Here is an 18,017-nt window from a genome sequence, read left to right as displayed (position 1 = left end):
GTGGCCTAGTCAAAGCCCAGACCTTAAGCCAATTGAGAATCTGTGGTCAGACTTGAAGATTGCTGTTCACCAGAGGAAACCATCTAACCTGGAGGAGCTGGAGCAGTTTTGACTTTAGGAATGACCAAAAATCCTAGTGGCAAGATGTGGAAAGCTCATAGAGACGTATCCAAAACAACTGGCAGCAAAAAGTACTGACTTTAGGGGGACGAATCCCAGGACTATACTAAATTAGAAAAAAATAATAATTATGGTTTACGCTGACAAAATGTAGACCAAATGGCATTGCTTAGTTATGAAATATAACACGTTTTCTGAAAAAAAAATATATATAATTTTAATGTGACATAAATGGCAGCACATGAGAAATAATCTGACTATTCCGGGTTTTCTTTTTTGCTCTGCAGCTCCCATGTAGAGACCGTCCCTCTGTCCTAAAAAATATGAAATAATCCAATGACTAGACATCTGCAGTTGGCATGGAGTTTGGGGATAACATTTGATAAAAGTTATTGCTTTATTAGCTTTTAATAAAAATGAGGCAACTGTAATGATCAGTGATAGCAATTTACCTTAATGGTGACACCAAGCCCGGCTAAGTTCAGGCGTACTCCATCACAGGCCCTCATTAGGGGCTCCCTGTCTTTAATCATCTGCTTCCTCCTCTCCTTCTGCTGCCCCTTCTCTTCCTTAGAGTCCCGCCAGTCTTGCGCCATCTCCACGGTTGCGAGAGCGTAATTACGGACTTGGCTTCTGAAGTCTACAATCTCATCAACCACGTTCATTAGAAGTGCAGTATTTTTCCCTTCCACTGCAACCTATTGAGAGACGAGCAGGACAACAGCAAAACACATCGTTACTATTCAATCCAATTATGAGGAGGCAACGTGCGCCAGTTTTCTGATGGAAAAAAAAGCAAATTTTGTTGCATGTGATCTCATGACCTTTTTTGGTTTTGCCACAATTAAAAAACCCCATAAATTTACTATAATTTACACCAGAAATTGCTATAAATTGGCGGATATATCTAGAACATCCCAAATCCATTGATTTCCTTTTCTGGTGCATGAACTGTCAAAGATTGTCACAGTCACACGTGGCCTGCTGTGATGAAAATCTTATACTTGGCTGCACATTTCAATAGAGTTTCATCCATAAACGTCTGTTTATGATGTGTGAGAAGAAAAAGGCATGCGCACTGAATTTACTGATAGCTTTTGCCTGCACATACCCTAGGGACATGCAGGTACGGACTGGGGCTGTAATTCAGTCCTGGCATTTGAAATCACACAGGCCCATGCTGTCCCCGTCCCCATGAACCAGATGGGATATATTACTAATATTACCCTGGATGGAGGAAAGCAAGATTCACTACGAGACCAATATTTCTAATGATACCCGTGGCCTGCTGGGGTAAGTGATGGAATCAGCGACTTTGTGCTCCGTCACAACTCTTAACAGTATGGGTATCTTGAGAACACCGATTCTGTTAACAACATAGCAGACAAGGTGGCCCATGACCAGACAGGCCCTTCTGGCATTTGCCAGATGGCCAGTCCAGCCCTGGGGACATGCCATCACTTTAGGAGATGAAAACCCCTTTAAAGCCTATCCGTGCTGATCACTATTCCTGCATTGTGATTGTATGATCCCACAGGCCGTATCCACTGTGGAATTTCTCTAGAAGAAAAGCACTGTGGATTTCAATGTAGAAATATGGCACATTTCTTGCACCTTTTACTGTGTATTGCAGAGGGATAAATCCGCAGCTCAGATTGATAGCTCGTTAATTTACACTGCAGATATTTTTTTTTTATTGAAAATAATCTCATCCACAGTGCAGCTCCTGTGAGCCAGTAAGTGGTGTTTCACATCACCGTATTATGGCTACAAGACCCCAGCCCTCTCGTTCTGCTGCATGTCATTTATTCTATGGAGATTTGAGTCTTGCCATCAAAGGCTACGTTCACATTTGCGGTCAGCGCCGCAGCGTCGGGCGCCGCAGCGGCGCCGCATGCGTCATGCGCCCCTATATTTAACATGGGGGCGCATGGACATGCGTTGTGCTGCGTTTTGCGCCGCATGGCCGCAAGCGTTGGACGCAAGAAACGCTTCAAGTTGCATTTTTTTTGCGTCCAACTTGCGGGCAAAAACGACGCATGCGGCGCAAAACGCAGCGTTTTAGCGTGCGTTTTGCCGCGTTTTTGTTTGCGTTGTGCGCTGCGGCGCCGACGCTGCGGCGCACAACGCAAATGTGAACGTAGCCTTAGATTGGACGTTAAAATGCCACCACATGAGAGCTGTGTGACGCTACGCTTATGTATCTTCTTTAAAGGGGTTATCCACTACTAAGACAACAACCCCTTCTTGATCAAAATGTTTGGCCCGATAAAATAATAAAGCCTATATTCCCCTCCCGTGCCGGGACCGTTCGCGCCGTGTCAGCACTCGCTGTACCCCGGTGTTGTGACACCGGCGCCCAATCAGAGCTGACATCACTGTCCTCGCCTTCAGAAAAATCGAAGATGAACAGGAAGTCCGGGCGGCAGCGTCCTCTTCATACTCAATTTGTACGAAGGCGGGGCCAGTGACGCCAGCGCTGATTGGGCGCCGGCGTCACATGTCACACCACCGGGGTAGAGCGAGTGCCGACACCGTGGCAATGGCATTGGCATGGGAGGGGAGTACAAGCTTTATTATTTTGTGGAGGCCAAACATCTGGAACGAGAAGAAGTTGTACAAGTAGTGGACAACTTCTTTACGGCACATTTCCACGATGAGTATTTGTTGAGTTTTTGACATTGCAGATTTTCTGCAGCATTTCTTTGCTTCTACTTTTTTTTTCATTGTGTTTTTGACTTGTGTTTTTAGTCTGTTTTTGGTATGTCATGCTTTATATTAAACTGCTTTGATACTGTACAGTCATATGCAGATTACATGCATTTTTGGAGCATTTCTGCAGTGGAAACGCACTAAAAACACTTGTGGATTTTCTGCATCCAGAGCAGTTAACGGGGAAAATCTGCACATAAAACTCAGTGCCGCTATAAGAGAAACTGACATGATGGGGATTTTACATTTGCACCGCTGGTCGTTTACGCCGAGTAAACAAGAAGCGCAGTGTGCATGAGATTCCTATAAATCCAATCCACTTGGCTGGAAATATAAGATGCTGCCTTTTTGCAGAGCGAAAATACGCAGCATAAAAATCTCATAGATGTTATACTATGCCCGATGTGATGTCATCATTTTACAAGACCTGTAATGTTTTTAATCCCTTCCCAACATGACCAATTTCTGTTCTGTGTTTTTCGTTACTTCCCTTTTTGAACAACTTTTTTATTTTTCTGTCCACATAGACGGATGAGGACTTGTTTTTTTGTAGGATGAGTTGTACTTTTCAGTGACACCATTCAATTACTACCTAGTGGTCTGGGAAAAAAAAAAAGTGTGGTGAAATTGCAAAAAAAAAATGCAATTCTGGTGTTATTGTGGGGGAATTGTTTTTACTGCGCACTAAAAATAATCTGGCAATATGATTTTCCTCATCAGTACCATTACATGGAAAACAAACTTGTCCGTTTTTTTTTTTTATTAGTTTAGTGATCAAAAATAAAATTGTAATTTGAAAAAAAAGTTTCCCAAACCAGTAACGTTTTAATTTTTCGGGTAATAGAGCGGTCATTTGAGGGTTGAACTTTTGCAAAGCAAAACAATGTTTTTATTGTTACCATTTTGGAATAAGTATGATATTTTGCTTCCTTTTTACAGGGTGTTTTTGCAGTATTTTGGTGACCCAAAAAACATAATTTTGCAATTTTTAATTTGAAATTTTTCCTGTTTACGGTGTTTACTGATTGGGTAAAATTATTTTATTTTTTGGAGATTGGACTTTTATACACGCAGCGATACAAGAAGACTTCAAAGTCCACCAAGGTTTGGTTTTCAGTAGAAGTCCTGGAAGATTCTGGAGTGGCCATCATAGAAAATCTTCGGTGGGATTTGAAGAAGGCAGTTAGATCACGCAAACACAGGAATATTAGTGAACTAGAGGCCAGTGGTCACGAGCGGGCCTGTATTCCTCAGGAACACTGCCCAAAGTTGGTGTCTGGCTGTACATCACATGTGCAGTAGGTCATAACAGCAAAAAGGTGACCTAAGTACCAACGGTGCTTGACATGAAGGAGCTGAATAATTCTGAGACTGCAGGGATCTTGTAGGAGACTGCAACCTCTTGTATTAGGTGTGTGAATTTTACTGGTAGCCTTAGCCAGCATTGGAGGTGGTTATTCAGAGGATAACTCGAAATGTATTGATCAGTGGGAGTCCAACCATGGGGGTCTGCACCAATAATCAGGAAACGGAACTTCTATCCTTGTTAGGCCATGTTCACACAGTGCGTTTTTTACCGCGGAACCGCAGCGGTTTTGCCGCTGCGGTTCCGCAGCTTTTTTCCATGCAGGGTACAGTACAATGTACCCTATGGAAAACAGGAACCACTGTGCACACGATCCTGAATTTCCAAAAAAAAGCCGCGCTGAATAGCTGCGGGAAAAAAGAAGGAGCATGTCACTTCTTTGTCCGAAACAGCAGCGGTTCTGCACCCATAGACCTCCATTGTGAGGTCAAACCCGCAGTAAAACCCGCAGATCAAAAATATATCTGCGGGTTTTATTGCGGTTTGTGGTGCAGAACCGCTGCAGCAGGAAGTGCGGGGAAGCGGCCGGAAGTGCGTGGGCGGAAGTGCTTGGGCGGAGAGACATGGAGGCGTACCGTCGCATGGGGATCGTGTCGGCCGTTTGATTGATTTGGTATGTGTGTGTGTGTGTGTGTGTCTGTGTGTGTGTGTGTGTGTGTGTGTGTGTGTCCCCATGCGACGCTAGTGCCACCATTGTGCTAAGTCGCCGTATGGGACTACTACTCCCATCCGGTATTAGGATGGGAGAGTTGTCCCTGTGTCCGGCGACTTAGCACAGTTGTAAAGTTACACAAAACACACACAATACACATACATGACACACAGTACATACAACATATAACACAGAGTATATACTCACCAACAGCACACTGGTAGGCGAAGCCCTCGATCCCCTAGATAAAATCCCAAAATAAAAAATAAAATCCATACTCCCTGTCCGCAGAATCCATAAAACGAGTGTCCCACGCCGATCGGCTGCTCTCCGGCGATACACTGCCAGGAGCGAAGCTCCTAGCAGTGTATCGCGTACTGTTCCGGAGTTCAATGGCTCCGGCGTCTCGGTTAACGGCAGTACAGCTGCGTTGAACTTTCCCACGCAGCACTGCCGTTAAGCGAGAGTGCCGGGGTCAATGACCGCCGGTAAACTCGCTCGCGCATGCGCAGTGACACACCGACAGGAACTATGGCTCCTGTCAGTGTGTTATACGTTATATATATGTGTGATACGTGGCACTTAAATACGTGGCACTTAAATACGTGATACGTGGCACTTAAATACGTGATACGTGGCACTGAAATACGTGGCAGTTAAATACGTGGCACTGAAATACGTGACACTTAAATACGTGATACGTGGCACTTAAATACGTGGCAGTTAAATACGTGGCACTGAAATACGTGGCACTGAAATACGTGATACGTGGCACTTAAATACGTGGCACTTAGGCTATGTTCACATTTGCGTTGTGCGCCACAGCGTCGGCGCCACAACGCAAACAAAAACGCAGCAAAACGCATGCACAACGCTGCGTTTTGCGCCGCATGCGTCCTTTTTTTGATTGATTTTGGACGCAGCAAAAATGCAACTTGCTGCGTCCTCTGCGCCCGGATGCGTGCGCTGCAGTGACGCATGCGGCGCAAAACGCAAGTGCGACGCATGTCCATGCGCCCCCATGTTAAATATAGGGGCGCATGACGCATGCGGCGACGCTGCGGCGCAGACCGCAAATGTGAACGTAAACTTAAATAGCTGGATAGAGCTGGATCCGCGGGCTGTGATCTGGCCTACGCTCAGCACTCTGCGGAGCGCTGTCATTCAAAACACGTCCACTCATTTTGGTGTTTAGTCCCAAAATGGAGGATGGAAGAAGAAAAGGGTTGGACAAGGAAATGACATCCTTTTTTTTTTTTCCCCCACTGCAGTTAAAGCTTTATTTGTGTCAAACACAGACAATCTGCTGAGAAAACTGCATAAAAAAACGCATCAAAAACCGCATCAAAAAACGCACCAAAAACGCACCTGCGTTTTCTGCCAAGAGCTGCGGTTTTAGTCCTCAAAAAAAAGGATTGAAATCAGGAACGTGTGAACATACCCTTAGAATGCAGTGTCAGAGTGTAAGCCTGACTGCCACACCATTGTCCCCTAAGGGACTGCTGAGCACTGCACTCTGCTTTTTCAGGGGGTCCCATAGAGAATGAATGGAGTGTCGTTCCAACAGAGATAAAAGTGCTCATGTTTGGGATTTGCAGCAAAAAATTCAGTTGCAAATCCTGACATGTTGGCAAAAACAAAACATGGGTAAAATACGATTTTGCTGCATATTTTTCTCCACTCGTTAAAATTAATATGGATGAAATCTGCTGCAAGACTTGACATGATGCAGATTACAATCTGCTAGGAAAAAATTAGCAATGTGTGCATGGGATTTTTGAAAACTCACTTTACTGCTACTGTAAAGTGCTACGTACTTTCAGCACCAAATCCGTGCGGAAGAAATGCACATAGCCTTATGGATGAAAATTCACTGTTCATCCAATTAGTACGGAACCCCCACCGAACAATCAATTATAATCTACTCCATGAATAGGTTCTCCGACGAAATTAAGAAAGAGGGTTGTTCTGTAAATTAGGCTCAAGTTTAGTTGGGGGTAAATTACATATGAAAGAAATGATGGTACCTGCTTCTCCTGCTGAGACATTCCCAAAAGATCCAAGAACTGCTCCACGTAGGATACAATGGCACCGTACACCACAGGGCTACGAGCCACGGGTATTCCCTGCAACCGAGAAAATGGATGTTTAGTTAAGGGACACTGATGCAATGTGACGTCTGATCTATACAAATCCCATGGTCTGAAAAGATGCATTGGTCCGGCATCCGAACGGTGTCATGCAACATCCACAGACACATGATGGCTGCCGACCACAGGCTAGCGTTGCTTCACCCCGGGAGATGAGAAGCATTGCCTTCAAAAATCCCACACATTGGTTCCACTTTGCAAATTCTTAAATGTAAAAAACACTGAAGAGCCTTAAATATGATTATTGTAATGTACAAGGCCTAAATTATAATAATCTTTATTTTTATATAGCGCTAACATATTCCGCAGTGCTTTACAGTTATGGCTTATCTTATTAGTTTACAGATTGCAGCTGGGTAATAACACTACAAATATGTAACAAACTAAAAAGTGCTAAGGCTGAACTTAGATCCCTCAATAAACTCATAAAATGAACGAATAGCACAGAATAATTCTATATTTCTATACAAACCTTTCTCAAGGATGCCACCCTGTTGGAAGCCATCATGGGAACATTTGTACAACTTGTGCCTATGTCAGCAGGTTTTTTCTATACCATGTGAGAGCAGCATGATGTAGGGCCAGAGACCTTAATTACATCGATGTATCACATTACTGGGTGATGAAGTGTTGATTAAAAACTATTTCCTCTGCTGCTGATCTCCCAGCTCTCTGAATGCTGAGCTCTGTATAGCCCCGCCCACACCACTGATTGGCAGCTTTCCGTGTACACTGCATAAGCAGAAAGCTGCCAATCATTGGGGGGGCGTGGCTGGACTACCTGGTGGCAGGTTTATTAGTCCTCTAGTGATAATCTCCTGCTGATAATATATATATATATATATATATATATATTTCTGTTTTATTTATATATAGTGTATATATATATATATATATATATATATATATGATAAAATTTCTGTTTTATTTATATATAGTGTATATATGTGTGTATATATATATATATATATATATATATATATATATATATATATATATATATATAGCTAGCAGCCTAGTAGGTGACACAGCACTGGAATCAGGGCCTATGCCTCTGCATTATGCTGGTCTCATGCAGCAAAAACCTGGTGACCCATTTCCTTCAAATGGAGTCTGTCACCCCCAATAATGCAAGTTCAGCTACTTAAACATTTATATAAGGGACATAGCCCTATAAAAGCATACCAGTAATATACATTGTAATGTGGTAGTTTCAGTAAAATTACTTTTAATCCATATGCAAATGAGAGCACTTTGGTGCACCCTTGGCGTGGCCTATGGCTCAGTGCTCAGTGACATCCTCCAATTTGCACATCCAGCAATGATCGCTCCCTAAACTCAAATCTTTGTTCCTGCATGTGTGCACTGACACTAGAGGAAATCTAGCGACACGCTCGCAGTGTCAGGGTGGGCGCGCACACTGAGTGTGAGTGTGCTCTGATTTTCAGCTCTTCCCTGAAGTCACTCGCTCGCTACATTACAGTGGCAGAAGCTGGAGCTCGGAGCATGTCTGTACCCACACTGAGTATGCGCCCAGACGGACACTGTGAGCATACTGCTGGGTCCCCTGGTGTCAGTGTGCATGCACAGGAACAGAGGTTTCAGCCAATCAAGATCAGGGACAGTGCTGGATATGCAAATTGGCGGGTGTAACGGTGCACCAAGACATTAGCCATGCCAAGGGTGCACCAAGGTGCTCTCTATGGATTAACACTGAATTCATCTGCAAATGAAACACTATAACGTATATTGCTTGGATGATTTTTATAGGGCCTAAACCCCGTATACAAATGTTTAACCCCTTCACCCCCGGAGCTTTTTTCGTTTTTCGCTCCCCTCCTTCCCAGAACCATAACTTTGTTATTTTTCCGCAAATATGGCCATGTGAGGGCTTATTTTTTGTGGGACAAGTTGTACTTTTGATCGACACCATTGGTTTTACCATGGCGTGTACTAGAAAATGAGAAAAAAATTCCAAGTGCGGTGAAATTGCAAAAAAGTGCAATCCCACAATTGTTTTTTTGGCTTTTTTGCTAGGTTCACTGAATGCAAAAACTGACCGGCCATTATGATTCTCCAGGTAATTACAACTTCATAGACACCAAACATGTCTAGTCTTTTTTATCTAAGTGGTGAAAAAAATCCAAACTTTGCTTAAAAAAAAAAAAATGCGCAATTTTCTGAGACCCGTAGCATCTCTATTTTTGTGATCTCGGGTTGGGTGAAAGCTCATTTTTTGGCGCCGAGCTGATGTTTTTAATTATACCATTTTGGTGCAGGTACGTTCTTTTGATCACCCGTTATTGCATTTTAATCGCGACCAAAAAAACGTAATTCTGGCATTTTGACTTTTTTTGTACCGCTACACCTTTCAGCGATCAGATTAATTCTTTTTTTTTTACAGATCGGGCGATATTGAACGCGGCGATACCAAATATGTGTAGGTTTGATTTTTTTTTAAATTATTTTATTTTGAATGGTGCGAATGGGGGATGATTTGTATTTGTATTTTTTTTTATTTTTTTCATATTTTTAAAAACATTTTTTTATTTTTTACTTTTGGCATGCTTCAATAGTCTCCATGGGAGGCTAGAATCTGCCACAACTTGATAGGCTCTGCTACATAGAGGTGATGCTCAGATCGCCCCTATGTAGCAGAATTACTACATTGCTATGAGCGCTGACCACAGGGTGACGCTCATAGCAAACCGGCATCAACAGCCATAGAGGTCTCAAGGAGACCTCAGGTTGTCATGCTGATGCACCGAAGACCCCCGTTCATGTGACGAGGGTCAGCGGTGTGCGTATTTCCGGCCCGATGGCTGGAAGCGCGCGTTAAATGCTGTTGTCAGAGTTTGACAGCGGCATTTAACTAGTTAATAGGCGCGGGTAGACCGCGATTCCACCTGCGCCTATTGCGGGCACATGTCAGCTGTTCAAAACACCGCCGGAGCCCACATCAAAGCGAGGGTTCTGCCACCGGACCTACTATTCCGTCCGATGGAAGTAAGGGGTTAAGTAGCTGAATTTGTGGGTGACAGACTCCATTTATAGGACAACAATGAGACGACAGTTACCGTAATTATTTCTTATTTTTTCTGATCCACACAATATTCTCACAGCTGAACTGTAAAAGCCGGACTGCATTATCAGCAAAGTACCCGGGAACTAGAAAGTATCACATCTATGGTGATTCAGTGCATATCCAGCCCAGAACTAACTGCAACCCTTAGGGCACCCCTGAGCCTGCTGCCGTGGACAGCTGCCATCTTTAGATTACATCCTGATGGGTTACCTTGGAAACGGCCTTAAGCTGTCGGTTGCCGTGGTGAATGAGGTCCAGAACGGCATTGACAGCTCCTAGGGTGTCAAAGTCATCTGCAAACGCTGCTTTAACAGTCACTTTTGTTTCATTCAGGCTTTTTGACAAGGGAGGAAAAACATTTGTGAGAAAAGCAAATCCAGACTGGCATGGTAGTGGGGTCACAGTACAATCTATCTAAGCAGGCGGAGAGGTGACAGGTAGGACAAGACATGGCTTACCTCTGCCATAGGATATCCTCCTGTACAGGCCCACAGAGGAGCTGACCTTTCACATAGGCACTGGCATCGTTCAGAAAAGAGGAGATTATTTTCAGGGTGTTCGTGGCTTCGCTCATGGAGTCATTACTGTATTCAACAGCTGAGAATGGAGAGTAAAGTAGGTCAGAGCGGGAAACAGGCAGTGTATAATCTGGTGGTCCGTCCTGCTCTGCGATGGATAGCATGACAATACCTGATCTGTATTTAGTGCGCAAGCAAAACATCCGAAATTCGTCAGATGAGAAAGACTGTAGGAATTCCTGGAAAGAAGAAGACATAAAAAAAGAGTCAGAATGTGCAGTCAGTGAGGGGCTACAGGATTAGAAAAACAGCCATATTCATATTCACACTTGTGCACAGGTTGTGTTTGGTATTGCAGCTCATCTTTGGTAAAGTGAATAGATTTGAGCACCAGTAATTTTATGCCTGTACAATCCTTTTTAACCTACACGTGTAATAGCTAGAAACTATGCTGGGTTATCCAACCAAGCTTGTTATGCTGTTAGTATGTCACGGGAACATAGCCATGTGAATGAGGGGCATTGGAATTGGTCTCACTACTAGTCTGCATGATATACAGTACATTAACCCTTTTCCGACATCGGGCGTAATAGTACACCAATGTCGGACTTCCTTCCTTTGATGTGGGCTCTGGTGCTGAGCCCACATCTTTTCCAGCACATGTCAGCTATTTTGAACAGCTGACATGTGCCTCTAACAGCTGCGGTTGGGATCAACTGGTTAAATGCCGCTGTCAATCTCTGACAGCGGCATTTAACACGCGCTTCCAGCAAGCGCACCGGAAATCCTGCCCATCGGTGCCCACGTCACATAATTGCCGATGGATTGGCATGACAACCAGAGGTCTCAAGCAGACCTCAATGGTTGTTACTGCCGGATTACTATGAGCACCGCCCAGTGGTCAGCGCTCATAGAAAGTGAGCAATTCTGCTATATACAGGCGATCTGATCATCGCCTGTATGTAGCAGAGCCGATCCGGTTATGGTGGCTTCTAGTCTCCCATGGAGACTATTGAAGCATTCCAAAAGTAAAAAAAAAAAAAAAAGGATTAACCCGATCACTAAGCAGCGTAAGTCAAAATGCCAGAATATTGATTTTTTTGGTTGCCGCAACATTGAATTAAAATGCAATAACAGTCAAGCAAAAGAGCATATCTGCAACAAAATGGTATCATTAAAAACGTCAGCTCGGCGCGCAAAAAAATAAGCCCTCACCCAGCCACAGATCATTGAAAATGGAGATGCTACGGGTATAAGAAAATGGCACAATTTTCTTTTTTTTTAACAAACTTTGGAATTTATTTCACCACTTTGATAAAAAAAAAAACCTAGACATGTTTGGTGTCTGTGAACTCGTAATGACCTGGAGAATCATAGTGGCAGATCAGTTTTAGCAATTAGAGAATATTGTAAAAAAAATAAAAATTGTGGGATTGCAGGTTTTTTTGCAATTTCACTGCACTTGGAATTTTTTTCCCGTTTTCCAGTACATGACATGGTAAAACCAATGGGGTTGTTCCAGTTTTGTGAAACCCATTTAACCCAGATGCAGTATGTTTAAAAACGAATAAACTGAGCTTTACTGACCCTGCCGGCGCCCAACGCCGAGTTTACAGTGCTGCTTCCAGTGTCCGTTACTGTCTGCAGCGCTAACGTCACGCTGACAGCACTGAACACTGCAGCCAATCAGTGAGCTTAGAGGCTCTTGACGTCAACTCGTACAGAACCGCCGAGCTCAGTTAGTGGTTGCAGAGCTGTAAACATGACATCAGGGTTGCAGACAATAACACACAACTGGGATCAGCTGCAGAGACGAAGCCTTGGACTCTGGGAGGGTGAGAAAAAAATCTGGAAAACCCCGTTAACTTTTTATTTTGTTTTGCTGGTAAAGGCAAGTAAGCTGCCAGGTGGGAAATAATATACATTTAGAAGGCCTTTAGGTTGTGTGAGCACGATGTCTTCTTCAGGTGGACCTGGAGAAGTGCCGCAAATTCAATTTGTCACAGTTTTCTGGAGTCATTTGCTGTTTTTTAGTAGCTTTAGTATTTGGGCCTTATTCTCTATTCGATTTGCTCCATTTTTAAGTATTTTTTCTGATTTTTCTCAACACCTTTGCTTATCCAGATGTTTTAGACATATTCACGAAATGCGACTTTTACCAAATGTCACATTTTGGCGCATCTCACTACAGTCCTGGAGTTTTCAATTTGTCAGATTTCCCTTTTTAAAGGGTTTGAAACTTTTGGGGTTAAAAAGTTGCAAAAAGACAAAAATTAAGAGCATTTGTAATTTTCTGCGTGTGCCATTTTGAGGAATTTGATGCAAAAAAAACGCTAGTGTATAACACAAGACAAAAAAAAAACAAACAGAAAAGTGACTTCAAGAAATTGCAAATGATGAATTGGGTTTTAACGGTAAGTGGGATTTATAGGCAGCTGTTGGTATCTTGTATACGGTACTCGTATATAAGAAGTTTCCAGCCTGGGAAAATGATAAAAAATGGACATTATGACTGCAGTAGTGTCACGTGTCACCCATACCACCGGCCGTGGCCCTCGTCATGCACCAGGACAACATCAACTGTAACCTGTGTCTCCCTCCAGTCCAGATTCATCTTCTACATGTAGGGCTGAATGCCAAACAGTCGTATTCGGTATTGTCAGACATCAATTTATTTACTACCTTATCTATGGAGATGTAACTAGTGTAATAGAATAGCAATGTACAACTGGCTTTGGTAAAACCCCGATCACCGGCATATTCTACAACATCTTCCATTAGCATTCAGTATGTAACCAACGATAAAAGCTATATTACAAAATGGTCTACAGACATTTCCCAAGACAAATTACCTGGACTGTAATGTAGTTTTTCAAAGACTTTGACATTTTATCTTCGTTTCCTTTCAGATGTAAATGCCCTAGGATGAAAAGTCATTATCTTAGTGTCTTGTGTTCGTCATTGGGGATACAGCGGCTTTATGTAATGAGATCATTCGGCTGTGCCGACACAGAGGGACGGATGACTTTGGGCCCAAGTGATCAACATTTAGATCCAAACCATTAGAACTGCCCTGTGTCAGTAAGCGAAATGACTGACAAATGAAGTAGAGAAAAGTAAAAAAAAAAAAGTTTACCGTTCAGCTTACAATGTGTCTACGCTACGATGAAGATCAATTTATATAACGGGACCCCTCCAATGGTGAAAGAGAAGGCGAGGCGGAGGAGGAAAAAGATGAACAGAGGCGCCCTGATTGAGAACCTAGAAGTGACCACTAAGGGCTCGCTCAGACGTCTGGATTAGTATCGGATGGCATACACACAACACACTGGCCAATGTTATTCAGTAGGGCTGTTCAGAGGAGATGGACCAAAAAATCACAGCAGGCCCTCGTCTCTTGTATCAGACTCGCTGATTCAAGTTTATGGGTACGCAAAAAAGAATCAGACTCCATATGGCTCAACTGTATGGCATCTGATTGTTATGGATCCATCTTGATTGTACTACAGGAAACTATTTGGTGTTGTCAATTTTACTGCTACGGTATAAAAACGGACATACAGATGACAGAAGGGTGAAAATTGTCCATTTTTAATCAGGATGTAAATCGGATGATTTTTCGTATGCCGGTTTGAACTTAGCCTGAAGCAGACTTTGTTACACCTCATCAATAGCACAAGCAGAGAGGAAGCAGCTGTTCCAAGGAAAGATCCATCTTCATTGTGCCCAGAAAAGTATAGAGAATATCAGCCACGTCTCGAGTGTTTACAGTAGTTGGGTCTTTTTGTTTGTTAGAACAGACGGTTTCTGGATATATTCAGCAAAATCTTTATTGAAGATTCATAGAAAACATTCTCAGTACTAAAAAATATGAACTAAATCCTACGCAATTCAAACTATAACATAGTCCTTACTCATGGATCCAAGGACTACGTACTAGTTCAAAACGCGTAGGTTTACATCTTTTTTTTTATTATACTGGGAGTGTCCGGTTTTATATGAATCTACAATAAAGTTTTTGCAGATTTTTTTTTTTTCCAAAAAAAGACCAGATTCTTCCTACCTTCTACTTGCTACCACCCTAGCAGGAGCATCCTTATCATCTAAGGCCCCTTTCACACATCAGGTTTTTGCTGTCAAGCACAATCCGGCGAATTTTGAAAAAACTGGTCCGTCAAAAGTTGCCGCCAGATCCGTTTTTTTCTCATAGAGTTGTATTAGCGCCGGATTGTCACTTTTCATCCGTTTTTGCCGGATCATTAGTTTTCTGGCGGGCGGAGAAAATGTACATAGGAACGTTTTTTCTGTCCGGCGAAAAAATGCACAGTGATGGATCCGGGCGAAAAACAGACGAAATGTGAGGTAAAATGATGGAATCCGGCGACCGATTCCGTTTTTTTTAAAGAAATCATGCATTCTGGTCTCTCTCCCCCCCAGGACAGGAACTTTCTCTCCTCCCCGGAACAGGAACCCCAAACTCTAGCCCTGGGTAAAAAAAAATAATAATAATAATAGATGGATCCAGCAGAAAAACGGATCCGTTTCATCAGTTTTTGACGATTTGCAACGGATCAGTTTTTTTCAAAATTCGCCGGATTGTGCCTGACGGCTAAAAACTGATGTGTGAAAGGGGCCTTAGCCGAGGACCACTGGCAATTTCAATCCAGCTGAGCTGGATCCCACCTTTCTTACATTAGGGCCTCTTCTTAAGCACGTAAAACGCCAACCTATTGTAATGTGCTGAATCATTACTGTTATGTTGTGCACTTTTCTGGCCACAATAAAGATGGATCATTAGAAGGATTATGTTGCCTTGATTTTTGGGGGGTGAAAGATTTTAGCAATCAGTGATTTCAGGGTTTTTTCATCCATTCCCTTTGCCACAGGCTTGTACACCCAAGAAGCTAGCCATGCCATCTGTCTGTACAAACATTTGTGTAAATGGCATGGATCATACTAATGGGATCACTGAATTTGAGCAGGTAACTGTAATAAGACACCACTGATGTTAAAAAAAAACCAAACAGTTTGTGGAATATTTAGGGGGAAAGAAATATCACCTGTGAGTGTTATTGTTGAAAGTGAAAGTGTTTAGGAACCACACAGCATCTGCCACTTTACATGATCTGCCACTCTGTCACTCAGTGGTGTTGCCGAATTCTGAGATGCAAAAATAACCAACGCTCTGCTGAATCAATAACTGTAGAGCTCAAAACCTCCTCTGCAATGAAATCAACACAAGACTGTGTGCCGAGTGTAACGGTGGTGGCTTGGCATCTACCAGGTCTTTACTAGAGCCTCTGATGGTGAGGATAGGCTGGGCAGCCGGTAGACACCAGGTACCACACCAGGGCAGCCAACCTGACGGTAAGAGGCGCGAGTACGAGGTGCAGGAGGGAGAAGGCAAAGACGTGGTAAGGCGGTCCAAGGCCGTCACAGGCAGCACAGGATCAGAGTGCTGAATCTCGCTCCTCTATCAGGCATTCTGATGGACGGGTCTGGGTTGGGCAAATGGCAGGAGAACGGTACCTGACTGACCGCATTGTGCCAATTGTAAACTTTGGTGGATGAGTAATCAAGATATAAGGTTGTTATTTTTAGGGGTTAAGGTAAATCTTAGTGCGTCAGCACACCAAGACATTTACCATAATTGCGTTATTTAAACGTTGTGGCTTTAGTTTGGGGAAATGTTTTCTGTAAGTGTAATGTATAGGTGTTCCGGTACTTTTGTCCATACAGTATATGACAAATCACATGGCTTTTCCCCTAGCATTAACTGTCATTGATACAGACTTGAACTTAGTATACATTTTATTAATACTAAAACATCTTTGGTGCTACTAGAGAAATGTAGTTTTCTGACCAACCCTATTAACTACACAGAATAAAGAATTGTGTTTCCATTGTAACAGCTGATAAAAAATAAACTCTGTCTCCCTCTAGTGTTTTATTCTATTGCTTTACTGTATAATATAATATTGATAGCTCCTGTATTTTTTTCTCAAAATTTTGGGAACTGGCAGTAGAGACTGCCTGCAGGGGTGGACAGTGTGCGCGGTAGGTGGACGGCAGTTGCACCCAATAGCAGCAGGGCACTGACGGATGCATGTAAAGCAGTCAGGTGACCAAAGAACGGGACATGATTACTCCTGGGAGGGACCCACGGGGTTACAGCCTCCGTATGCACCGACTCATTTTTCTTTACTGTCTTGATGGTATGAGCAACAGCTTTGTATTCTTTATTGGTCGCTACACGTAAAGCCCAGATATTTCTATATGCCCTGGTATGGAACACACTTACTGACTCTCTAGATCCCTTTTTCCATTTATTCTTGCCATCAAGAATACTTAAAACTCTGAAAAGTGTATAAAGCAAGTGTGAAGAAGGTTACACCAATCCTCACCTGGAATTTACTGCCTAAAGCAAAGCCTGCGGTTTAACTCTGCGGCATTAGCACAACTACGATCTGTGACCCCCAGGTTAGCTATTAGGCATGTGATGCCATCTGAAATCCACCATCTGTCTCACCAGAATATGAGGCTGCTGTCCCTCTCCCTTACACTACAGTTGCTGGCTGCTGTGTAGATGTACAACACAAGCCGGCCAGAAGGTCAGTGCAGGGGAGCTGGTTCTTTACAGCGACCATGAACATCATTGTATGCAACGTCTTATGTATATGCCAGGAAACTATGCCGTAGTATGGTGGGATGTGGGTTTTGCTCCCTATATCTCCAATATCAGTAATGTTGTACTGGTTTTTAAGCATATTATGATACAAACATTATATATATATATATATATATATATATATATATATATATTCGCATCCTAGCTAATATACAAATGGCAAACACAGGGAAAGTGGAGGGCACCATCAGAACATAGTAACACCAAAAGGGGGTCAACCCAAAGCATGACATATAATGGAATATGAAAAAGGACAAAAGGGGTCAGACTATATAGTAGGGACCACCATTAGAAATAGTACAAAAATGTATAAATTTTATTTTGTCAACCAATAAACACCACACTATTAAAATCACTTAAAAACCAAACTTAATCATGGTTTCCAGATTAGGAACCACCCCCACTGGACATGGTTATGATAGGACACAGTATACAAGTAAATACGTGAAGATACAGTGGTATAATCAAACTACAATAATACAACTGTCATAAATCTGAATATAAGCAATCCTGAAGGGATATCACAACTATGCTAATCGCACATGAAAGTATTAGTATGGCACAGCTCGCAGCATGATTAACAATAGAACCAATGCTTAACAAAACATACGGGTAAACTCTTGATGCTAATTAGCACCTGAATGTTTATATGACAGAACGTATGCAGTGAGAAAATTCAACCAATAATAGTTACACTTACAGTTGTGGCCAAAAGTATTCACACCT

General features: G+C 42.7%; 1 protein-coding gene across 5 annotated transcripts in view; it reads right to left on the bottom strand.

Annotated features, from left to right (window-relative positions):
• Positions 1-310: 310 nt before the first annotated feature.
• CARS2 (cysteinyl-tRNA synthetase 2, mitochondrial) overlaps positions 311-18,017 on the bottom strand; it is a 114,708-nt gene continuing 97,001 nt past the window's right edge. For all 5 annotated transcript variants that reach the window (XM_077297007.1, XM_077297006.1, XM_077297004.1 and 2 more), the window contains 7 exons: positions 13,456-13,523; positions 10,776-10,842; positions 10,544-10,682; positions 10,296-10,419; positions 6,878-6,976; positions 573-818; positions 311-434 (listed from right to left, as the gene is read on the bottom strand). In XM_077297007.1, coding sequence (XP_077153122.1) covers positions 378-434; positions 573-818; positions 6,878-6,976; positions 10,296-10,419; positions 10,544-10,682; positions 10,776-10,842; positions 13,456-13,523 — 800 coding nt within the window. In that variant the 3' untranslated portion in view covers positions 311-377. The remainder of the gene's footprint in view (positions 435-572; positions 819-6,877; positions 6,977-10,295; positions 10,420-10,543; positions 10,683-10,775; positions 10,843-13,455; positions 13,524-18,017) is intronic.

Source organism: Ranitomeya variabilis, chromosome 3 (assembly GCF_051348905.1).
Source record: "Ranitomeya variabilis isolate aRanVar5 chromosome 3, aRanVar5.hap1, whole genome shotgun sequence".
NCBI classification, from domain to species: domain Eukaryota; kingdom Metazoa; phylum Chordata; class Amphibia; order Anura; family Dendrobatidae; genus Ranitomeya; species Ranitomeya variabilis.
The sequence above is the reverse complement of the archived record's forward strand: the minus strand, read 5'-3'. Positions and strand labels throughout refer to the sequence as shown.